This window comes from Mesoplodon mirus (assembly GCF_964341445.2).
Source record: "Mesoplodon mirus genome assembly, chromosome: 15".
In the NCBI taxonomy this organism is placed as follows: domain Eukaryota; kingdom Metazoa; phylum Chordata; class Mammalia; order Artiodactyla; family Ziphiidae; genus Mesoplodon; species Mesoplodon mirus.
This window is the reverse complement of record NC_138991.1, coordinates 83,145,360-83,170,244: the sequence shown is the minus strand read 5'-3', so window position 1 is coordinate 83,170,244 and position 24,885 is coordinate 83,145,360. Positions and strand designations below refer to the sequence as shown.

The following is a 24,885-nucleotide window of genomic DNA, read 5'->3' as shown; positions in this document are numbered from 1 at the left end:
GCGAGGCCTTGGCATTGGCGGGGAGGGGGCGGCGGCCCGAAGAGGAAGAGGGGGGACTACCGAGGCCGGCCGAGCAGGGAACGCGGCGAGCCCAGCCCCCACCCGCGCCCCTCCAGGCCCCTTCGAGACTCAGTTCGCTCCCTGGGCCCTGGTGCCCCCTCCTCGGCGAGCCCCGGGGCGGGGCGGGGGCGGGACCTCGCGACGCTGACGTCACCCCGCCTATAAAGGGGCTCGGGCGCCACGGGCCGGCTTTGTAAAGCGCTGCTGAGGGTGAGCGCACGGCGGCGGCAGCTGAACAAAGGAGCAGGGCGCCGCCGCGGGGACCCACCACCGACCTCCCGGGCCGCGCCGGCCTCCCGCCCGCCGCCACCATGACCGCCAACGGCACGGCCGAGGCCCTGCAGATCCAGTTCGGTCTCATTAACTGCAGCAACAAGTACCTGACGGCCGAGACGTTCGGGTTCAAGGTGAATGCGTCGGCCAGCAGCCTGAAGAAGAAGCAGATCTGGACGCTGGAACAGCCGCCCGACGAGGCGGGCAGCGCAGCCGTGTGCCTGCGCAGCCACCTGGGCCGCTACCTGGCGGCGGACAAGGATGGCAACGTGACCTGCGAACACGAGGTGCCCAGTGCCGACTGCCGCTTTCTCATCGTGGCGCACGACGACGGCCGCTGGTCGCTGCAGTCCGAGGCGCACCGGCGCTACTTTGGCGGCACCGAGGACCGCCTGTCGTGCTTCGCTCAGACCGTGTCGCCGGCCGAGAAGTGGAGCGTGCACATCGCCATGCACCCCCAGGTCACCATCTACAGCCTGGCCCGCAAGCGCTACGCGCACCTGAGCGCGCGGCCGGCCGACGAGATCGCAGTGGACCGCGACGTGCCCTGGGGCGTCGACTCGCTCATCACGCTGGCCTTCCAGGACCAGCGCTACAGCTTGCAGACGGCCGACCACCGCTTCCTGCGCCACGACGGGCGCCTAGTGGCGCACCCCGAGCCCGCCACCGGCTACACGCTCGAGTTCCGCTCCGGCAAGGTGGCCTTCCGCGACTGCGAAGGCCGCTACCTGGCGCCGTCGGGGCCCAGCGGCACGCTCAAGGCGGGCAAGGCCACCAAGGTGGGCAAGGACGAGCTCTTCGCCCTGGAACAGAGCTGCGCCCAGGTCGTGCTGCAGGCGGCCAACGAGAGGAACGTGTCCACGCGCCAGGGTGAGTGGGGACGCCGTCCCCCGCCTCTCTGGGCCATGCACAAAGCGAACCCCACCCCAGTCCCCGCAGCCTCCCGCCCTTTCTCGCCCGCGGCGCCGCTGCAATCCCGAGCGACGCCCGGTGCGCCCCCGCTGGGCGCGCGGGCCACCCCACCCCACCGCGGGACCTGCGCTCCGATCCCCGGGAAGGGGCGAGGGGTGGGGCCTTGCCCATCCTTGGGTGCCGCTGCATAACCCCCACTCCGCCTTGATGTTGGGGCTCCTAGGCCGCGATTAGAGGCCGCCCCTTGTGCCACCCTCCGAACCCTCGGCCTGATCTGGGTCCTCCCTACGCGCGCAGATCCTTCCCTCGCATCCGCGGGCCTAGCCCGTGGGGAGGGACGCCCCTCGCCTGTTTCCTCGTGCCCCTCCCCCCGGCAGTGGGCCTTTGGCTCCAGGGCGGAGACCAGGGGTCGCAACAGGCGCGGGGCGCGCCCCCGCTCCATGAAGGCCGCCTTTCGCGGGCGGGATGGGGGTAGCCTTTGATCTCCGCAGGGTGCGCTTCCACCTCCCCTCCCTCCGGGCCTTTCTCCACCTCCGCTGGCTGCTGGGAGGGGTTGGCCTCTGCTGGAGGGGGGCGCCCAGTGTGTCTGCCCTTCCCCCCCAGCCCCTCCTCCCGCGTCCGCCCCGCGCTCGAGGCCGCGGCCTTTGTGAGCAGGGGGGCGGGCTCGTCGACAAAGCCCTCCCTCGCCCCCTTTGTCCTGCTCCTTCTCTGCAGATGGGAAAACCAGATGCGGCTGGGCGGGGGAGGGAATCGACTTTCTGCGGGTCCCCCCTGCTGAGGACCCCCCGCGCCGCCCCCAGCCCAGTGCCCCGTCCGAAGCCGCCCCAGAAGGCGGCCTCCCTGCTCGCGCCCCAGCCCTGGGACGGCGTGGCGCGGATGGCGCCCCGCCAGGCACTCCGCCCCGCGCCCGCCGCGCGTCCCCTGGCCGGAACCCTCTGCTCTGCGGGAGACAGAGGGGTCTCAGCCTGAGCCCGGAGACCCCAGCCCGGCACCCTCGGGAAGCCCCCCTACCCTCGGTTGAACCCACCCCCAAGACTCCCGCCTGGAACAACTGGCTGCAACTCGATGCGTCCTCTCCCGGGGCCTCCCGCTGGCCTGGCCATTTCCTACTGGTCTGCGCGCCAGAAGTGAACCCTCCTCTTTCCCTTCTTAGACTCTCCCCGTAGGCGGCTTCTCTTCCTTCTGGCGCCCTCGCCCCTCCTTTGGGGGAACCTGTGGGTGTCTGGCTCCCCCAGCCGAGAAGTTGGACCCCAGCCTCTGGAGATAGCTGGATGGGAGCCCAGTCATTGCCCAGCCCCCCCTCCCCACTTCCTTCTGACGGCCACCCTCCTGACCCGGCTCTGCCAAGGAGGTCGCAGCCCCGTGGCAGTTTCCTACCCGAGTGTGCTGATTGAAGTGGGCGGTATTTCCTGCATCCTACAGATGGGCAGGTTTAGGCCCAGAGAGGAGAAGCCATGTGCCCAAGGTCACACAGCAAGTAAGCAGCATGAAGAACTGGGTTTGACTCTAGAATGAGCTCTTATCTGGACCCCCTGATGCCTCCCAGCCTCTGGGGCACAGGTCCTCCCCTTTCCAGTCTCACACAGTACGAGGTGGGGCAGGACTCCCCACCTATTCAGCAAATACTGAGCCCCTACCAAGTGAGACATGCTGAGGCCTGAGTGGTGAGCACATGGGCATCTCCTGGATCCTTCCCTGCTGAGCCCAGTGTTCTTACTGGGACATGAGCAACATCCCAGAGGTGTCGAGCAAAGGTCTGGGGGTCCAGGAAGTACATGAGGGTCCCAGATTAGGTGGGAGAGGTCCCTTTCTGAGGAGGACACTTGACCTGGCCTGAGGATGAATAGAAGGTAGCATGTATCAGGTGTGTGGAACGGTGTTGCAGATACAGGGCACAGCTTGTGCAAAGGCCCCGAGGCAGGAGGGAGCAGGAAGCCCAGTGTGGCTGAAGAGAAGCTTGTGAGATTGGTAGATGGGACTGGAACAGCCAGCAGGGCCACAGGACCTAAGTTGGGTGCTCATCAATGCAGGCATGCTCCATGCTTGCTGGGCTGCATCCAGCACCTGCCCTGGGGAAGGTGTGGCAGGAACGGGTGGCCCTGGCCCTAGCCCTAGCCCTTGGCGCCAGAAAGGAGCAGAGAGATCCTGGGGGTGTTTCTGGCAGGCACTGGTGAGCCTGGGCAGGTACCCTCTCCTCTCTAGTACAGCCCGCTGGTGGTGCCATGGTGTGATTCACGCTGAGGGGGCAGGAGGAGACGGAAATTGCACCAGGAGAACTGCTGGCTCCTCTGTGCGTTTAAAGGGAAGGGGGCTTCGGGAGCAAAGACTGGAGCTACACTGGCCTCAGAGTTTGGGGTCCTCATCTCGTTCTGATGTTGGCTGACCTCGGGTCTTCTTTGTGGGGTGGAGGATGACCAGAGGACCTGGAGCCGGCATGAGCTTGGGGGGTGTGTCTGCAGAGGCCATTTTGGACAGGCCTGCGTGGCAAGGAGGCTTCAGCTGTGCTTCCGACACATGTTGGGAAACGCCAGCCAGGAAGGAGGAGCATCCTGGGTTTAGCTGGCTGGGGGAAGTGAATCATCCTCCCCGTAGGCCTGCACAGGCTGGGCCTGGTGGGGGTGGGTTGCTCCCTGCTGAAGCTGCAGCAGCTTGCTCTCTGGCCTCAGTTTCCCTATTTGCAAAGGGCTCGCCCAGGGCTGCCCTGGGCACATTCTTTTCGGCCAGGCTGTGTTTCTGGGAGGAGGCCATCACAGCCTACATTAGAGGCAGGATCGGCCACAGGGCGTGGGGGTCCCAAGAGCTGATGTGACAAGGCAGATGGCACATGTCTATCCCAGGTCCTGGGAAATGCTGTAGCTGTGACCACACAGGTGAGGACATGGCTTGGGCAGGGATAGAGGATGGCAGGGCCACTGAGTGAGCAGTACTCATGCTACTTTGGAGCCTCACCTGCCCTGGGCTCCAGCCAGACCCTGGGCAGAGCTTCACCACACTTCCCACCTGGTCTCACAGCCTCTTTGCATCTGGCCAGCTGTGCCCTGGGGACTCCATGCTCAGGAAGTGCCCAATCCCAGCCGCTCGAAGGTGAGGCAGGCTGGCTGAGCAAGGGCTGGTCAAGCTGGGCTTTGCAGGATGTGTAAGAGTCCTCCTGATGCGGCAGGGCATTTCAGGCCCAGGGAACAGCTTGTGTAAGGACGGAGTAGGGATTTGAAGTGGTCAGGTAGTGGCAAGAGCTGACTGGGAAGAGGGCAGGGGAGGGGAGGCCACAGATGCTTCTGGGCCCCCTCCCTTAAACTGAGTGGGGGTGGTGGAGAGTGCCTGCTTTGAGCAAGCCAGGGGAATATGCGGACTGCTAAGGCTGAGGGGGATGCGGACCATGGGGTGTGTTGGCAGGGTGGGGGTGCCCCCTCCAAGCCACCGTACAGGATGGCTCAGAGACTGGAGATGGGGAAAGCCACGATGGGGAGGGACATGCCAGGGCCCGGTGTCTCAGTGGTGCTCCCTGGAGCGGGTTGGGGGGACGTGCCCATGGGCTCTGTTGAGCCCCCGCATCTCCTGCCTCCTCAGGGCTCCTGTGGGCCTGTGACTCAGGTTTTTTGTGCTGCTGTTGACGAAAAGAAAAATTCCGAAGAAAACCCTGTTCCCATAGTAACCGAGCTCTAATTAGAGACTCCAAGGCCCCACTCCAAGTGGGGCCTTTCCCATCTGGGCAGGGCCTTGGAGCCAGGAGGTACCCCACTGGAATGGGGAGGGGATACTCTTCCCACCCCTTCCTATTGCGGGCGGAAGACCTGGTGTCTACTTGGCACTGGGCTGCTAAATCCTTTCCATCTCAGACCGGGCCCTTTTGACAGGCAGAGAGGGAAACTAAGGCTGCGTGGGGGGAGGCACTCAAGGGCGCCTGGCCCCGGCTTTGCGTACCTTGCGGGCTGGCCTAGGCCTGTTTATCAAACCAGTTCCAGGACTGGACACACCCAGGCGGGACGGGGTCTGAGGGGCTGAGCAGGTGGTGGTGGTTGTGTGGCCCTGGGGAGGTACCAGCCGCTGCAGAGCCTCCCTTTGTTCCTCGAAATAACTCTGGAATTGCTGGGAGGAGTCAAGCCTATGGTTGTCCACAGGAGCGCAGGGCTGGCTAAGCTCTCAGGAACCAAAGCCTCATTGAAAAGGAGCCCCTGCACTTGCTGTGTTTGTCCTCGGGCAGGCTGGCGAGCGCCTTGTTCACTGGCAAGCCTCTGTTATGTCAGGTAGGCTGGGCATTGCTAGAGATCTGCCTGCCATTCGGGGCCCTTCCCTGCCCCCGTTGCCCCTCTTTCTGGGGAGCCCCCTCTGTCTTTTCTGCTGCCCAGGTGTGCCCGGTGGGGCTCCTCCTCGTCTGTGCTTTCCTTCCCATCAGCCGGCCTGCCACGTGTTGGGCAGGTGGTGCCATGTGGCTGGGCACGCTGGGGGTGGCAGCTCTGCAGCAGTGGGGTGGGGCAGGTCGGCTGGGCGAGGTCTGAGCAAGGATGGACCCCAGCCCCACATTGTGCTCCTGGGTGTGGCCTTAGGATGGTCGTCCTCTGGGTGGCTCGGGCATCCAGAAGGCCCAGCCCCTGCTGATCCTCGCCCTGTGCTTCACTGGGGCGTGATGGTGGATCGAGCTCACCTCTACCCCCGGGGCCTCAGTAGTCAGCAGATCCCTGACACTGTGGCTAAGGGGACCCAGGGGGCCTGGAGGGTCAAGCCCAAGCGTTGTGAGGGTCTGCTTCAGAGTGACCCGTGGAGGCCACATCCACCAGTCCACAGAGGGGAGGGAGGGTTGGGGAAGAGGGCATGGCAGGAGGCCTGAGTTTGCCCATCTCTCCTCCCGAGAGCCCTGGACCCCTAGCTTTCTCTCTGGGTGACCTTGGGCAAGGGCACCACCTCTCTGCCTCATTCTCCTTTGTGATGGGGTGGCGCTGACATGGGACACGAGACCTGGTTAGCATGGGGCTGACACCTTTCAGGCCCTCTGGGTGGCGGCTGGAGAACTAAGAATGGGTCCTGGGGGAGGGCCTGGGGGTGCTCAGACCCCAGGCTCCGCCACCCACCAGCCTCTGCCACCCGCCAGCTTCATCTCATCTAAAAGAACACCTGCCGCCCGCCACTGATCCTGGCTTCAAAAGGCCTCAAGGCCCAACTCACCCTGCTGCTGAGGCTCTTAGGATCCATGGCGCTTGGGGATGTGAACTTGTTGGGACCAAAGATCCCCCTTCAGGTTTTATCTGGAGGAGTCCATATGGATGTGCAGAATGACATGGCTGCAGCTTGTGGGAGCAAGACTCTGGAAGCCACCCCCTTCACAGACGATTTAGGGACATGGAAACGTGTAAATGTGTTAGGCAGATCATTTGCAAATCGAGGTCTGTAGCATGCATGCACTTGCAGGTCAAGAAAATGCATATGTGAGCGCACGGGGAAAAGGCTGGAGTGTGTGGTCACCCGCCGTTCACAGTGGCGTTCTGGGGGTGTGGTGGGCATGGGGGTGTGTGTGAATTCGCATTTATGAGTTTTCTAAATTCCCTGAAGGGAACGTGTGCTGTGACTCTCTTGACACGTATACAGAAGCAGGAAGGGTATCATGAACTACCCTATACCGAGTCCCCCAGCTGCAATATTCTGCCACACTAGCTCCCTGGCCCTTTATTCATTGCTTCTGGTTGTACTTAATGCAAATCCCTAACATCAGGGTGTTTCATCTCAAAATGTTTGTGTGTATCTCTAAAAAACAAGGCCATTTTCTTACATAATGACAACATGATTAACAATAATTAATCCATGCTCTCCAATCCTGGACCATGTTGAGAGTCTCCCAGTTGGTTCTACAATATCTTTTTTTTTTTTTTTTTTTTTTTTTACAATATCTTTTTGCACTTGGTTTGTTGGAAGGTATTGCTTCTGTAATCAGAGAACGTGATGTGTAAATGGACCTAGCTGGCCTTGGCCCTTGACTTGTCCTGTCTGGGATCCTGGGTTCCGCCCTCTGACGTGAAGGCCAAGGGGTCTGAGCCACACTGTGGGGTCTCAGCAGCCCCCCGCTGTGTTGGTGTGTGCGGGCAGGGCTGAGGGTCAGCCAGCACTGGGGGGGCATGGGGGTCCCTGTACTAGCTGGAGGCTCTCCCCGCAGGTATGGACCTGTCGGCCAATCAGGACGAAGAGACCGACCAAGAGACTTTCCAGCTGGAGATCGACCGCGACACCAAAAAGTGCGCCTTCCGCACCCACTCGGGCAAGTACTGGACACTGACGGCCACCGGGGGTGTGCAGTCCACTGCCTCCACCAAGTGAGTGCCCCGCTGCCCGCCTGTCACTGCCCGCACTCGCCCAGGCTGGCCTTCCTGTGGGGCGGCCTCGCCTGACCCTGTCCCGCCACCCCCAGGGATGCCAGCTGCTACTTTGACATTGAGTGGCGTGATCAGAGGATCATACTGCGCGCGTCCAACGGCAAGTTTGTGACGGCCAAGAAGAACGGCCAGCTGGCTGCCTCGGTGGAGACGGCAGGTAGCCACCTGGGGGCACACTTCAAGCCCTTGTTCCCTGGAGGGTCTAACTGTATGCCGTGGTCACTTACGAACCCCACCCGAAGCCTGCCCCATGCTGGGCATCCTCCCAAACTGGCACCACCCTGCCTCACCCTAGGGCTGGCATGCTGTGTGACCCGAGACTCCCGCTCTCCCTCTCTGAGCCACACCCTGGGTGTGGCACCCCCAACCCCATGAGGCTCACTTCTTTTCCACCTCCTGGGACAGGGGACTCGGAGCTCTTCCTCATGAAGCTGATCAACCGCCCCATCATCGTGTTCCGTGGCGAGCACGGCTTCATTGGCTGCCGCAAGGTCACAGGCACCCTGGACGCCAACCGCTCCAACTACGACGTCTTCCAGCTGGAGTTCAGAGACGGCGCCTACAACATCAAAGGCAGGTTCTCCTGTGGGCAGTGCTGGGTGGGGCCCCCTGGGCTCAGGGGGCCAATGTTGGACACAGAGAGCAAACCCCTGCCCCACTTGAGCCTGGCTTTGGGGCTCGGCTTGGCCACCCTGTGATGTGGCTTGGGCCAGGCCCCATCTGGACACCAGAGGCTGTAGGCTGGGGGGTAGCCCCTTCCCCTCTTGTCTGTACAGGAGGGAGATGTCCGGCCCACCCCAGATAGAGCTAGAGAGGGAGACGGGATTTTGGAAAGGCTGGGCAGGGGAGGGGTCACACACGAGTTGTGGGACCAAAATTCTGGTGGGAGGCGGGGGAAGGGACTCCAGTCCAGCATGGGCCGGAGGCTTGGGTGGATGTCACAGACCACCCCCCGCCCCATTCTGGAAGCCGTGACTGGAGGGTGGGGAGCGGAGCTCAGGCAGGGCCTGATGGGGCCCCCCTTGGCCCTGCTCCAGACTCCACAGGCAAGTACTGGATGGTGGGCAACGACTCCTCCGTCACCAGCAGCAGCGACAGCCCTGTGGACTTCTTCTTCGAGTTCTGTGACTACAACAAGGTGGCCATCAAGGTGGGCGGGCACTACCTGAAGGGGGACCACGCGGGGGTCCTGAAGGCCTGCGCGGACACCATCGACCCCACCACGCTGTGGGAGTATTAGGGCCCCGCCGCCGGCAGCCCCCTCCCCACCCTGCCCCACCCGCCCTGCTAACTCTCTTCTCCAGGTGGGCTCTGCTGTGGGTGGCGAGCCCCTTGCCTTTCAAACTGGAAACCCAGAGCAAACGGTGCCCTCACCTGTTGTCCCACATGGTCTCCCCTGGGCAGGTCAGAGGCTGTGACCTGGTCCTTGGAGGGATTTCACATCCCTCCGCCCTCTCTTCTCTGCCCTGGGCGAGGCTGGAACTTCTTTCTTCTGACCTCAGACAACTCTGAGCCTTATTTTCCCGAAGAGGCCGAGGAGGAGTGGGGGGCTGGGAGGCCTTCCCGAGCTCCTGGGAGCGGCGGGGTGTGTAACTGGAATCTCCTGTCCCCTCCTGAACCTCCCCCTCCCCCATTTCCCTGGAGCCAAGCTCTTGCCCCAGGCCTGTTGGTGGCCCCCCTGGAGCGCCATCCCTGTGTTGTCAGGAGGACAGCTGGTGGACAGGACGGGGCTGGCTCCAGGCCCCTGTGAGTGGAGCAGGCCTGGTTTGGTGGCCGCCCGGGCCTGGCCACTGCACACACATCCTGCTGTGGTCCGGGGGTCCTGCTCCTGTCTCTTTTCTTTCACTCTGGCCTGACTGGAAGCAAAAAATGACCAAATCAGTAACTTTTTTCTTTTCAGTGAAATGTTATTGCTGGGGGAGCCCCAGGCGAGCCTGGTTGTAGCCATGAGTGGTCTTCAAGGGGTCTTGGTAGGGGGGTGGTGTTGACGGCATCTCCGGGCCTCAGTGCCCTCTGCCCACTAGTGGTGGGGTAGGTGGGGTGCCTCCCTGAATCCAGAACCTGCCTCCACCTTCCCAGGGGGCTCTCACCGGCCCCCTCCCTCCCATGTGCCTGGGCCCCAGGCCTGTGTCCCCACCTGGTGGTGCTGGGCCCTTCACCGCCTCAGCCAGGGCCCCTGGTATGATCGGTGCTCCTCTTCTGACTGGAATCCCGGGTCTTGGTGGGATGAAGCTGGGCGTTGCCCTCAGCCGGGAGCCCCGTGGAAGCCCCCTGGTCCCTGGCTCCTAGCCCCGCCCCTGCCAGTTCCCTTCCCCTCTGGTTAGTGTCCACCATGCATCTCACTCTGGGTGTCTTGGTCTTTTATTTTTTGTAAGTGTCATTTGTATAACTCTAAATGCCCATGATAGTAGCTTCAGACTGGAAAGAGCAAAATAAAGTTAACGCAAGTCTGCGCCCCTGAGGTTGCGTGTGTGTGTGTGGGCGGGGGGGATGAAGGCAGGTGGGAGGGGTGGGCCTGGGAACCCTCCTGCAGGTTTCTGAGTTAGAGGTCAGGCCCACACAAACCAGCAGAGCGAACTTCCTCCTGCCTTGGCAGGTGTGCCTTGACTAGAGCTTGGAGGTATGGGGCCTGGGTGCTCCCTTTCCATACTGCAAGGGGCCTTGTGTGCATCCATCCACACCCCAACACAGCAGGCTTGGGCCCCTTGGGACCTGGATGTGCTGTCTGGGCGCCCTTGGAGGACAGGCCCGGATAGAGGTGGGCACAGGCCCTGGGAGAAGTCAGCTGGATGAGCTAAGCTTGGAGTCCAGGGTGGATACCTTCATGAGAACAGGACCCCTAGGCCCAACTTGGGGAGGAAGGGAGGCACTTCTCTATTTGGCAGATAAGCTGAGGAAGTTTCCAACCTCAAGGGGGGAACCTGGGTCCTAAGCCCACCCTGCGGGCGTGGCCCCTGGCAGAGCTCCAGGTGGTCAGCCCTGCAGAGACTCCAGAGAGGAGGGGCTGGGTTGGGCCCTTACTGCGCAGTATCATGTTACCCAGAGCATACCTGTTCCCATCTTACAGAGGAGGAGCCTGAGGTTCAGAGTAGCGAGGCAGAGCTTTGAGGGTGGAACGCGGTGCCCCATGGGTGTCCAATAAGTAGGCGGTGATTGAAGAGGGACTTGGGCGTGTGGCCGTCTTGCGGGGGCAGCGGGACCGGAGGGGCCGGAGCTGTCAGCAGAAGCGCTGATTGGCTGCTGATGACGAAACTGGGATGCCTGCGCTGTGATTGGTGGTCCCTGGGGGCGGGAGTCTCGAGATTGACAAGCACAGATGGCGGCTACAAAGGGACGTTGGGCTCTCAGCGGGGTCCTGGCGGCCAACCCTCCACCACTGTTAAAGCCAGGCTGGAAGCCAGAAGAGTCTCAGTGACGTGGAAGGGAACAGATGAGTCCTCCGGAGCCAGGCTCCTCTAGACTGTAGGGATGGGGATGCACTGGAAGGGGCTCAGGGAGGGGTCCCCAGTTGGGCGGTTGAGCGAGGTTGAGCGAGGTGGTTCCCTGCGGTGCCCGGGGTGGGCGTCTGCCCAGGAGCAGGAATGACCTGTCCTGGAATGATGCAGGCACCCCTCCCCGCATCCTCCCAGCCAGGCCCAGGCACTGATTCTGAATTCCACGCGTTCTACAAAAATGGGCTCAGAGCAAGTGGCTGCGCGTTACAGGGGCTTATTCCCCCCCTCCCCCACACACACACCGCGAATGAGGCGCAAAGGCTGGTGGGGGAGGTGATCACACCTAGGGAGGAGGGGCGCCTAACCCAATACTAGGGACAGGAAGGGCAACCAGGGCAAGGGAACCGCACAAGCAAAGGTCAGGTGGGAGGAACCTTGGGGCGGGGCCTGGTTGCGTCCCGGATGAAGAGTGGATTTGAGTGAGGCCATTGTCTCTAGGCCCACGTGGAGGCGACAGGCGTTCCCGGAGGCGGCAGACACTCCCGTGGGTGCAAATGGAGCACCGTGGGGACCACCAGATTCACTCCTGCGCACGCACCGGGACTCCCCATGTCCTGGTCGAAAGGTGCCCCCCGTCAGAATTGGCTCTGGGGCCCCCAGAGCTCAGATTCCAGAGCAAAGGATGCTGTTCTTCCTCAGTGATTCCCAGTTCACAAGGGTCATTGTGTGATCCTGCACACACGCACACGGGCTTATGTACATGCATGGGTGAGTGCACACAGGAACACATGCAGGCACGTACAGGAGCGCAGTGCACACACAACACACAGGCAACATAGAGACATACGTGGACGCAGGCACAGGCACACGGACCAGCCCACAGGAACAAAGAGCTTATGGTTTGCTCACCAGCCTGCACTGACTCAGCCCACAGGCTTCCAACCACTGTGCCTGGGGACTCCGTTCCCCTCAGTTTTCCCAGACCCTGACTGGCAGCTCCTCTCACCTCCAGGCTGGGTTCCCCCCAAGCCTGCCATGGAGGGCCAGCAAGAGTCCAGCCTCCCATTGCTCAGATGGGGACACCAAGGCCTAGAGAAATGCCCAGTGAGTCTGGGCAGCTGCAGCCAGTGCTCCAAGTTACTCGTTGGGGTTAATTGTGAGCCTAAAAGATCATGTCAGAAGGAAAAACATTCAATTAAACTTGTAAGGAAGCAAAAAGGAAGGAGAGGCAACCCTTCTTCCCTTCCGTGGCTCTTTCCTTGTTAGGGGCAGGACTGCCGGAGGCCGGGAAGCTGGGAGCAGCTGTGGGCAGCTGCGGTCCCCAGGATGTAGCCTGGCTAGAGTAAACTGGGATCTCCACAGGTTGGTCCTTTAGGTCCATCTTGGGGTGGGACCCCAAGCCCTGCTGGGGGCTCCAGCCCCAGGAGGACACAGGTGGTCCCCCCTGGTGGGGGGAAGCCTCTGAACTTCCCAGGTGCATCTCCACAGGACACTTAAAGCCCCCTGCCCTCCCCAGCTCAGGTTCCTCCCCTGTTCATTTCTGGGGAGACCTCAGTGGAGGATATCCCAGACCTGGCTGGGCCCTGCTTCCTCCAGGGCCTCTGCTAGGATTGGGAAGGATGAGAGGTGACCTCCAGTGACCTTGGAGCTCATATCTCACACTGAAGGGTAAGGTAGGTGAGGCTACAAAGGGACCCCCGCCACTCTGGACTTCCTGGGGACCCTCTGGCCTCAGTTTCCCTCATTTGAGCGACGGACAGCTGGTCCCCTGGGCCGCAAGACTGTCTGACGGGGGAGGGGCTCTGAGACCTCTGGGGCAGCGAAAGGAGAAGGGAACAGATGGGGTCTCCCCAGGCAGAAGGAGGCCTGGAGAAGGGGCTCCGGCCTGGGAAGGGTGGGGTGGAGCTGAGCATTTGGCCTGAAGCCCCAGCCCTTTAGTGGGGCCCCTGAGCTTAACCAGGAGGAGGCTGATTCTCCGTGAGGAGATGGGGGAAGAGAAATTGCTCTCTTCTCCCCACCCCTCCCCCCAATCCAGGCCTGACCCCCAGAAGGGGAAGGGAAACCCACCTTCCAGGAACCTGGAACTGGGCAAGCTGCTCTGAAAGGTTTTACTATTACTATCATTACTGTTACTTTAAGAATTAAGAGAGGGACTTCCCTGGTGGCACAGTGCTTAAGAATCTGCCTGCCAATGCAGGGGACACGAGTTTGAGCCCTAGTCCGGGAAGATTCTACATGCCGCAGAGCAACTAAGCCAGTGTGCCACAACTACTGAGCCTGCACTCTAGAGCCCGCGAGCCACAACTACTGAAGCCCTCGCGCCTAGAGCCCGTGCTCTGCAACAAGAGAATCCACCGCAATGAGAAGCCCGCGCACCGCAACACGAAGAGCAGTCCACGCTCACCGCAACTAGAGAAAGCCCGCGCACAGCAAAGAAGACCCAATGCAGCCAAAAAAAATAAATAAGGGCTTCCGTGGTGGCGCAGTGGTTGAGAGTCCGCCTACCGATGCAGGGGACACGGGTTCATGCCCCGGTCTGGGAGGATCCCACATGCCGCGGAGCAGCTAGGCCCATGAGCCATGGCCACTGAGCCTGCGCGTCCGGAGCCTGTGCTCCGCAGTGGGAGAGGCCACAACAGTGAGAGGCCCGCGTACCGCAAAAAAAAAAAAATAAAAATAAAAATAAATAAATAAATTCATTTAAAAAAAAAAGAATTAAGAGAATAGGGACTTCCCTGGTGGTCCAGCAGTTAAGACTCCTTACTCCGAATGCAGGGGCCGGGTTGGACCCCCGGTCAGGGAACTAGATCCTGCATGCCACAACTAAAGATCCCCCGTGTGCGGCAACTAAGACCCGGCACAGCCAAATAAATAAATAAATAATTTTAAAAAAAGGATTAAAAGAATAAATACCTAGAGTGTAAAGTCAAAGGGTGCCCCAGCCTCAGTCCTCCCCCCATAGGTAACACTGAAGTTACTTATACTCTTCCAGAAAATCTTATTTTATTTATTTATTTATTTGCAGTACGTGGGTCTCTCACTGTTGTGGCCTCTCCTGCTGTGGAGCACAGGCTCCGGACGCGGAGGCTCAGCAGCCATGGCTCACGGGCCCAGCCGCTCTGCAGCATGTGGGATCTTCCCGGACCGGGGCACGAACCCGTGTCCCCTGCATTGGCAGGCGGACTCTCGACCACTGCACCACCAGGGAAGCCCCCAGAAAATCTTATTTTTTATTTAAGGAATATAGTCCTTACTATGTGCCACGTACAAAGCCCTTCATTACCTCATTTAGTCCTTATGATGAGCTGAATTGTGTCCCCACCAAATTCATATGATGAGGTATTAACTCCCAGTACCTCAGAATGTGATTGTTTGTGGAGATCGGGTGTTTAAAGAGGTGATTAAAATTAAATGAGGTCATTGGGGTGGGCCCTACTCCAATATGACTGGTATCCTTATAAGAGGAGGGGATTAGGGACTTCCCTGGTGGCGCAGGGGTTAAGAATCCACCTGCCAATGCAGGGGACACCGGTTCGAGCCCTGGTCTGGGAAGATCCTACATGCCGCGGAGCATCTAAGCCTGTGCACCGCAACTACTGAGCCTGCGCTCTAGAGCCAGTGTGCCACAGCTACTGAGCCGGTGCCCGTGCTCCACAACAAGAGAAGCCACCATGATGAGAAGACTGCGCACCACAAGGAAGAGTAACACCCACTGGCCGCAACGAGAGAAAAGTCTGCGTGCAGCAACGAAGACCCAACGCAGCCAAAAAAAAAAAAAAAAAAAAGAGGAGGGGATTAGAACACAGACAGGCACAGAGGGATGACCATGTGAGGACAGAGGGAGAAAACAGCTGTCTGCAAGCCAAAGAGAGAGGCCCAGGAGACATCAACTCTGCTGATACCTTGATCTCAGACTTCTGGCTTCCAGAACTGTGAGCTAATATATGTTTTTGTCACCCAGCCTGTGGTACTTTGTAACGGTGGCCCCAGGAAATTAATACAGACCTTATAACAGCCCCGCATGGTAGGTACTGTTGTTATTTCACTTACTGGTGCAGAAACTGAGGCACAGAGAGGTTAAGTAACTTGCTCAAGGTCACACACCCAGTTCGTGGTGCAACTGGAATTTTTATATAAAAAACCTAACAGGTGGAAATGCAAATCAAAGTCAAAATGAGATACCACCTCACACCTGTCAGAATGGCTATTCTCCAAATGACAACAAATAAGTGTTGGAGAGGAATTTTAGAGAAAAGGGAAGCCTCGTGCACTGTTGGTGAGAATGTAAATTGGTGCAGTCACTATGGAAAACAGTATGGAGGGTCCTCAAAAAACTAAAAATAGAACTACCGTATGATCCAACAATCCCACTCCTGGGTATTTACCCCAAAAAACACTAAATCGAGGGGCTTCCCTGATGGTGCAGTGGTTGGGAATCAGCCTGCCAGTGCAGGGGTCATGGGTTTGAGCCCTGGTCTGGGAAGATTCCCACATGCCATGGAACAACTGGGCCCGTGAGCCACAGCTACTGAGCCCACATGCCACAACTACTGAAACCCGCACGCCTAGAGCCTGTGCTCCGCACCAAGAGAGGCCACTGCAATGAGAGGCCAGAACACCACACCGATGAGTAGCCCCCGCTTACCACAACTAGAGAAAGCCCGCGTGCAGCAACAAAGACCCAACGCAACCAAAAATAAATAAATAAATTTATTTTAAAAAACCCCACTAATTCGAAAAGATACATGTACCTCAATGTTCATAGCAGCATTATTTATAATAGTCAAGATATAAAGACAGGGCTTCCCTGGTGGCACAATGGTTGAGAGTCCGCCTGCTGACGCAGGGGACATGGGTTCGTGCCCTGGTCCGGGAAGATCCCACATGCCGCGGAGCAGCTAGGCCCGTGAGCCATGGCTGCTGGGCCTGTGCGTCCGGAGCCTGTGCCCCACAGCGGGAGAGGCCACAACAGTGAGAGGCTCGTGTACCACCAAAAAAAAAAAAAAAAAAAAGATATAAGGACAACCTAAGTGCCCATCAATAGATGAATGGATAAAAATGGATAAAGAAGATGTGATACACACACACACACACACACAATGGAATACTGCTCAGCCATAAAAAAGACTGAAATCTTGCCATTTGTGACAATTTGGCTGGGCCTAGAGGTATTATGCTAAGTGAAATAAGTCAAAGACGAATACCATATGATTTCACTTATATGTGGAATCTAAAAAACAAAACAAATGAGCAAACATAACAAAACAAACAGACTCAGACACAGGGAACAAACGGGTGGTTGCCAGAAGGGAGGGATTGGGGGGATGAGTGAAATAGGTGAAGGGGATTTAGAGATACAAACTTCCAGTTACAAAATAAATATCACCAGAATGAAATGTACAGCATAGGGAATATAGCCAATAATATTGTAATAACTTTGTATGGTGACAGATGGTAACCAGATTTGTGGTGATCATTTTGTAACATATATAGTACATTAGTGTAATGCATACTATGTATACGTATAATCTAATGTACACTATGTTGTACACCTGAAACCAACATAACATAAGTCAATTATGCTTCAATAAAAAAATCAACAAACATAACAGGACTTCCCTGGAGATCCAGTGGTTAAGACTCCGCGCTTCCACTGCAGGGGACGTGGGTTTGATCCCTGGTTGGGGTAGATCCCACATGCCGCACAGCATGGTCAAAAAAAAAAAAAATCAACAAACATGACAAGTATGTACAGGCACACAGGCACTCAAAGTCATCAGTTCTCCCAGAAACAGATGGATACAAGCGTTCAGGCCAAGTGACTACTTTGGAGGTGACCCAAGGACAGGGAGAGGAGGGGAGAAGGAAGGCAATGGCAGGGCAGCACCATGGGCACCAGGCCCTGAACCCCTCTGGGTGGTTCAGGAGATCAGGACAATGCACTGCAGAGCCTTCCCTGAGGAGCAGGGACGCAGGCCTGTCACCACCAAACCTCTCCATCATGGTGGGCTGCTTTCCAGAGCGCCAAGCTGTACTCTGGACTTTCCCTGTGTGGACAGGACAGATGTGTGCCCACAGCTGGGGGGCTGCTGGGCGGGGGGCAGAGGGTGGTGCGGGGGTTCGAAGGCAGCACCTCTGCTGCAGAGGGGGAGCCAAGGGGATATGTGAGGGGCACCGACATGGCTGCTATGGCCTATGTTGTCATGCACTTATTATCATGACCCCCGTTGTATTTATTTTATTCCAATTAATTAATTAAATAACTTTTAATTGTGGTAAAATACACTAGCACAAAAGCTGCCCTCTTAACCGTTTCTAGTGGTTCAGCGGTGTTAGGAATACCCACATTGTTGTGCCATCGTCAGATCGCCACCGTCATCTCCAGAACTCTTCATCTTGTACAACCGATCCTCTGTCTCCTCCCCCAGCCCCTGGCACCCACCCTTATACTGTCTGTCTCTATGAATGTGATACTGTAGGGACCTCATCCTAGCGGAATCATGCAGTATTTGTCCTTTTGTGACTGGCTTATTTCACTCAGCATAATGGCCTCAAAGTTCATCCATGCTGTGCCAGAATTTCCTTCCTTTTTAAGGCTGAATACTATTCCATTGTATTGATATGCCACATCTGTCAGTGGACATTTTGGTTGCTTCCATCTATTGGCTATTGTGAATAATGCTGCTATGAACATAGGTGTACAAGACCTTGCTTTCAATTCTTTTTTTTTCTTTTTGGCTGCACGGCATGGCATGCGGGATCTTAGTTCCCCGACCAGGGATCGAATCCATGCCCCCTGCAGAGGAAGTGTGGATTCTTAACCACTGGACTACCAGGGAAGTCCCCCTGCTTTCAATTCTTTTTTTTTTTTTAATTTTTAAATTATTTATTTATTTATTTTTGGCTGCATTGGGTCTTCGTTGCTGCTTGCAGTCTTTCTCTAGTTGCAGAGAGAGGGGGCTACTCCTCGTTGTGGTACGCAGGCTTGTCATTGCGGTGGCTTCTCTTGTTGCGGAGCATGGGCTCTAGTTGCGCAGGCTCTAGTAGTTGTGGCGCACAGGCTTAGTTGCTCCGCGGCATGTGGGATCCTCCCGGACCAGGGATCAAACCCGTGTCCCCTGCATTGGCAGGCAGATTCCTAACCACTGCGCCACCAGGGAAGCCCTGCTTTCAATTCTTTTGGGCATAGACCCAGAAGTGGAATTGCTGGTTCATGTGGCCATTCTAATTTTAATGTTTTGAGGAACTGCCATAACGTTTTCCATAGCAGCTGCACCATTTTACATTCCCAGCAATGGTGCATGAAGGTTTTATTTTATTTTTTGACACATGTAGCATCGTATGCGTCCACTGCTCCGTCCCTTCACTTGTCACCCAACACATGCCGGTTTTCCTTATCTGCCCAGACAGACCTCACTCTGTCTTCTCATGCTCAGCCCTGTGACAGCCTGTCTTATCTACCTTGTCCCCTGCTCATGGACATTCACATCCTTTCTCATCTGTCATGACTGGCACAAACATGGCTGAATGGAACAACGGTGGGTAGGAGCCTCTTTACAAGTCTCTGGGGTAAATTCCTGGAAGGATTAAAATTCTTGGGTCACTTGACATTTTGATAGATGTAGTCTGATGGCCTCCCCAAAAGACGCTCCCCCCGGCCCCTGCCCAGCTGTGGGTGTTTCTTTACACTTTTCCCAACGTGGATGGAATCGCTCTTGAAGCTTCTTGCCAAGCTGAGAGGTGAGAACCCGGGTCCTACGTGTGTTGGTGTGTGCCATCAGCACTGTGCTCAGGCTAGTCTGCTAACCGGGAACACAGGGTGTTTGGCCCAGGGGGCTCCTGACTGCTGGGCCTCCTCCTTTCCCAAAGCACCACTGGCAGATTTGAGGGGTGTAAATAAAAACCTCGTACATCTCCCAGGGCTCCAGATAAAGTCTCATCAAAGAGCTGGTAACTGGGACTTCCCTGGTGGTGCAGTGGTTAAGAATCCGCCTGCCAATGCAGGGGACACGGGTTCGAGCCCTGTCCAGGAAGATCCCACATGCCACGGAGCAACTAAGCCCATGCGCCACAACTACTGAGCCTGCGCTCTAGAGCCTGCAAGCCACAACTACTGAGTCCATGTGCCACAACTACTGAAGCCCATGTGCCTAGAGCCAGTGCCCTGCAACAAGAGTAGTCACTGAATAAGAAGCCAACGCACCACAACTAAGAGTAGCCCCGCTCGCTGCAACTAGAGAAAGCCGTGCGCAGCAACAAAGACCCAACACAGCCAAAAATAAAAATAAAATAAATAAATTTCTTTTAAAAAAAAGAGAAAAAGAAAAAGAGGTGGTAATCAAGGAGGCCCTGGGTCCCTGCAGCTCCAGATGTGCTGAAGGGGGCTCCAAGGTGGCTGATGGCAGCCAGTCCCCTAACTCACCTGGGCCAAGGTCCTCCCCACAAAGGCTGTCCTCTTTGAGGGTGTAGGCTATGCCCTGTCTGGCTCCCTTCCCCTTCTGTTTATTTTTTTCACTCTTTTTTTTGGTGTGTTTCTTTGTTTTGGATAGTTTCTATTGCTGTCTTCAAGTTCAGTAACCTTTTTTAAAAAAATTTTTTTCCCCTGTAGCATCTAATCTATTATTAATTCCACCCAGGGTATTTTTTTTAAAATATAAAACATTGTATAGTTTCATCTTTATAAGTTTAATTTGGGTGGGTTTCTCCCCACCCTTTTTTTTTTTATCATGCTCACGTTTTCTTTTTTTTTTTTTTTTTTTTTTTTTTTTGCGGTATGCGGGCCTCTCACTGTTGTGGCCTCCCCCGCTGCGGAGCACAGGCTCCGGACGCGCAGGCCCAGCGGCCATGGCTCACGGGCCCAGCCGCTGCGCGGCATATGGGATCCTCCCAGACCGGGGCACGAACCCGTATCCCCTGCATCGGCAGGCGGACTCCCAACCACTGCGCCACCAGGGAGGCCCCATGCTCACGTTTTCTTTTGCCTTCTTGAGGGAATCGATTTACATCTATTTATAATAGCTGTTTTAATGTCCTTGTCTACTAACTGTATCTTCCTGTTTCTAGTGATTGATTTTCTTCCATCCTTAATATGGGTTGTATTTTCCTGCTTCATTGCATGCCTTGTAATTTTTGATCGGATGACAGATATTTAGATTTTCATGTTGTTGTATGCTGGATTTCTTTTCTCTATTTTAAAAAATATTTTAATTAATTAATTAATTTTTGGCTGTGTTGGGTCTTAGTTGTGGCAGTCAGGCTTCTCTCTAGTTGAGGCATGTGGGCTACCTAGTTGTGGCATGCAGGCTCTCTAGTTGTGACATGGGCTTAGTGGCCCTGTGGCATGTGGGATCTTAGTTCCCTGACCAGGGGTCGAACCCGCATCCCCTGTGTTGGAAGGTGGATTCTTAACCGCAGGACCATCAGGGAAGTCCGGATTTCTTTTCTTTTTTTGTGTTTCTTTTAATGTCTGTTAGCTTCATATGTTTTTGCTCTGGGTTGAAGTTAAAGTACTTGGAACAGCTTGATCATTTGAAGGCTTGCTTTTAAGTTTGGGGCCAAAGCAGCCCTTCAGCCTTTCATGCCCACTATGGCGGCGACATCTTTCTGAGAATTCTAGCTCTGATCCATGCACTGAGATTCTTTGCTCTGCTGTGGGGAACATGAACTATTCCCAGTGCTGTGTGGCCTTTGTGGGTCGTTTAGTCTGCTTCTTTCTGCTGGTTATTTCCTGGCCTGACACCGGGTCCTCACATGCATTAACTCATCAATTGTCAGCTGAAGACAGAGGAGGCCCCTCTGTAGACCCCTAGAGCAGCTCTCCTCTCTTTTCTGCTCTTTTGCTCTGTGGATTCTCGGCCTCACCAAATTCTCAACTCTCCTCAACTCTGGGAGTCCACTGGTCTCTGCCAGGGCTTCCTGTTCCTGTCCTGCAGCCTGGACAACTCTCCAGAAAGGAGTTCACTTCATTTGTTTCTCTTGTCTCAGGGGTCACTGACTTTGCTCCTGTTGTCCACTGTCTGAAGACTATTGTTTCATATATTTTGTCTGATTTTTTATTTAAGGGGGAAGGGTAAATCCAGTCGGCCTTGTTACTCCACATGGCAGAAGTGGTATTTCTCCCCTCCCTCCCTCCCCCTTTCCTCTTTCTTCTTCTTTTTTTTTTTTGCAGTGCGCGGGCCTCTCACTGTTGTGGCCTCTCCCGTTGCGGAGCCCAGGCTCTGGACGCGCAGTCTCAGTGGCCATGGCTCACGGGGCCAGCTGCTCTATGGCATGTGGGATCTTCCCGGACCGGGGCACGAACCCATGTCCCCTGCATCGGCAGGTGGACTCTCAACCACTGCGCCACCAGGGAAGTCCGTCCTTTTTTTTTAAGTAACAGCTTTATTGTGATAATTCACATACCATAAATTCATCACCTCAAAATGAAAGACTGTAGGGACTTCCCTGGCGGTCCAGTGGTTAAGACTCTTTGCTCCAAATGCAGAGGGCATGCAGTCTTTTTTTTTGGCACACACTCTTTAGCTGTCACCCCCTATTCTTCCATGGCCCCCTCCAACCTTAAGCAACCACTAATCTACTTTTTGTCTATATAGGTTTGCTGATTCATATAAATGAAATCACACAATCTGCAGCCTTTTGTGTTTGGCTTCTTTCACTTAGCATAATGTTGTCAAGATTCATCCACATTGTTGGAGGTGTCAGGACTTCTTTCTTTTATGGCCAAATAATATCTCATTGTATGGATAGACCCCATTTTGTTTATCCATTCATCAGATGATGGACATTTGGATTGTTTCCACTTTTTGGCTATTTATGAATAATGCTAAATTATCATTGTATTAAATACATTCTAGGGAAACATCTCTGTAGATTTATAACCCCAGCTCTTGATATCTGCACCATCAGGACACCTATAAAATCCCAGCCCATTAAAGCAGGGAGGGCTTTTCAGGCTACCCAGCCAACCCCTCCACTTTACAGATGGGGGAACTGATGCTCCGGCTGGCAGGTGACTTGCCCACCATACCAGGAGTGGAAGGAACACTCACCCACATTTTCTGATTCTAAAAACAATGAAGGTAACATCTGTGTGGCTTCCGGGGGTCAGATTGCATCTCCACATACCCTGTCCCATTTGATGCCCTACATCCCCCTTCTGAGGTGGGTCTTTTTATCCTCATCACAGATTTCTTCTTCCAACAGTTATTGCCTGAGCACCCCAGACCCTGAACTGGTGCTGGAGATGTTGAGCTGGGCAGAATGGTGTTCCTGGGATTTCAGGGAGGCAGGCACCGTGGAAACTATTCCAAAGGTAGGGCATCAATCAAAGATGGTCAGTGCCTCATGAGGATAGAGGTCAGGGGACTGGGCTGTGTCTCAGAGGCAGGAAATGTCAGAGCTGGGTAGGAACGCCCAGATTCAAGGTCGCTCTAGGCTTCCTTTTTGGCCTTACTCCCCATCAGAAGGGAGAGAAAGTATATGTCTGTGGGGGAGGTGTCAGCTTCCCCGAGGTCTGAGGCTGTGAGCAGGCTTGGCCCCCAGGGTGCCTGGGACAGGGGCAGCCGGGCCTCCAGCAGGTCGCAGAGATGTGCCTCTGCCTGCAGAGTGCCCTTCCCTTGAGCTATGGGCATGTCTCCATCTTATAGAGATATTGACCCTTGTAACTCATGCGTTTCAGCATGCGAGGTGAAGCTGCCTTTGAAGACTGGGCAAGGACGCCTGGTGGAGGTGCATTCAGAGCCCTAACTCTGGGCTGTGTTCATTTTATAATCATAGCTTTGCTTTTGTTCCAATTTGGTTTCTCTGTTTGTTTTTATATCATGTGTATTTTTGGTAAGTGGCCTTAAACGCGATAGAAATGAGTAAAGAGGGAGGAGGGGGAGAGAGGGAGAGACAGAGAGGACCAGACTTGGGGCCAACAGAGAAAGGAGGGACAGAGCCACTTTAGAAGGCTGCGGCCACAGTCCCCCCCAGGCGCCTCTTCCAGCTGTGAGAGGCGAGCCGCGCACAGGGGGCCACAGGGCTTGGTTTGGGGCACGCTGGGCGCTGCGCGAGGTGGTTTGTGTGCGCTGGCCCCGGGGAGCCCTTGACAGCCCGCGCCCGTCGTGCTGGGGGGAAGCTCGGGCCGCGAGGGGCGAGGGGCCCTGGGAGGCCATCTCGGGGCTGCAGTCTCAGACAAACCGCAGCAGGGCTCAGAGCTGCCCGCGGTGGTTTCTAGCCATTGCGGTCTCTTGCTCGGGGTGGTTTCCTGCTGCCGAGGCCGCGGAGGAGCGGGTGGAGCAGCGGCGGGGGAAGGGGGCCGCTGGCCCCGGGGCGGGAGGAGCTCGGTTGGGCCCTGGTGGGGGCTTGGAGGGGAGGGGAGGAGGGACAGCACCGGATCTGCTACCCGACGCCCAGTAACCAGAGGGCCGGAGAGAGGGCTCGGCGGGGCAAGAGGCTCCTCCCCCTGTCACCGCACCCCCTGGACTTCCTCCCGCTTCCAGACTGCCCCTCCGCCCGCTCTCTAAGCGAGCCCCTCAGGGCCCCGGCCTGGCCTGCTCGGCAGCCCCAGGCCTTCAGGACGCGTCTGCAGGAGCGCCTCGGCAGGCCTCCACGTGCCCGGGCCCGCGGCTCCGCCAGCGCAGGACAGGCTCTGAGCGCCACCGGGGGTCCTCCTGTCCCTCGCCCAGTGCCCAGGAGCCGGGTCCCTTTGGACTCTCTCCTCCTTCCTCCCAGATGTGCCGCCGCCTCGACTGCTCCAGAGGCTCTCTGCAGGCCCAGCACTGATGAGCTGACTGAAAATGCAGATTCCCAGGAAGCACCGGAATCACGGGCCCAGGAGCCTATTGACAAGCCCCAGGTGATGGAGAGGAGGAGCCAGGTTGGGGTCTTTCCCCACCCTCTTGGCTGGAGGCACCTCCTCTAGGCCACCTCCCCAGCCCATGGGAGCCTCCTGCTGCGTCTTCTATTCCCACGGTCTGCTGTTTTAGTGGCATGTTTTTTGTCACCACTGCTGGGGAGCCTGACAGCTCAAGACCACCCAGCTGAGTGGCGCCTTCCTGAGGCCCAGCCCAAGGCTGTACCATTTAGTGGCGCGTGCACAGGTGCCCACTGTGTGCAGGGCGTGGGGCATGGTCTCAGTGCCACAAGGGTTTTATTTTATTTTTTATATAGCAGGTTATTAGTCATCAATTTTTTTTAAATTTAATTTTTGCGGTACGCGGGCCTCTCACTGCTGTGACCTCTCCCGTTGCGGAGCACAGGCTCCGGATGCGCAGGCTCAGCGGCCATGGCCCACAAGCCCAGCCGCTCCACGGCGTGCGGGATCCTCCTGGGCTGGGGCACGAACCCCTGTCCCCTGCATCGGCAGGCGGACTCTCAACCACTGCGCCACCAGGGAAGCCCCTAGTCACCAATTTTATACACCTCAGTGTACACATGTCAATTCCAATCACCCAATTCATCACACCACCACCTCCACCCGCCACCCCCACACACCCCGCCGCTTTACCCCCTTGGTGTCCATACGTTTGTTCTCTACATCTGTCTTAATTTCTGCCCTGCACACCGGTTCATCTGTACCATTTTTCTAGGTTCCACATATATGCGTTAATATACGATATTTGTTTTTCTCTTTCTGACTTACTTCACTCTGTATGACAGTCTCTAGATCCATCCACGTCTCAACAAATGCCGCGAGGGTTTTAACTGGCACCTTCTAAGGCAAAGCCAAGCCAAGCCAGTAATCAGTTCTGCCAAAAGGATCAGTCCTTGCCAAAAATGTGCTGATGAAGGGAGAGGAACTGGTTCTCCAACATAATCCTGACTAAGAGGGATGACACAGATGGGGATTTAGATGTGACCATTTC

At 56.5% G+C, this 24,885-nt stretch overlaps 1 protein-coding gene across 1 annotated transcript; it reads left to right on the top strand.

Annotated features, from left to right (window-relative positions):
• The first annotated feature begins 255 nt into the window (after positions 1-255).
• Positions 256-10,065, top strand: FSCN1 (fascin actin-bundling protein 1). Its single transcript, XM_082645723.1, has 5 exons — positions 256-1,203; positions 7,388-7,544; positions 7,640-7,761; positions 8,010-8,177; positions 8,642-10,065. Exons 1-5 carry the CDS (start codon positions 372-374, stop codon positions 8,842-8,844), a joined length of 1,482 nt encoding a protein of 493 aa, XP_082501849.1. The 5' UTR covers positions 256-371; the 3' UTR covers positions 8,845-10,065.
• Positions 10,066-24,885: the final 14,820 nt, after the last annotated feature.

What these genes read in the sequence shown, in the direction of transcription:
- FSCN1 (XM_082645723.1), top strand. Translation starts at nt 372, where the DNA reads ATGACCGCCAACGGCACGGCCGAGGCCCTGCAGATCCAGTTCGGTCTC. An exon ending in TGCCTCGGTGGAGACGGCAG is followed by an intron (nt 7,762 to 8,009) that starts GTAGCCACCTGG and finishes CTCCTGGGACAG; the next exon opens with GGGACTCGGAGCTCTTCCTC. An exon ending in CGGCGCCTACAACATCAAAG is followed by an intron (nt 8,178 to 8,641) that starts GCAGGTTCTCCT and finishes GCCCTGCTCCAG; the next exon opens with ACTCCACAGGCAAGTACTGG.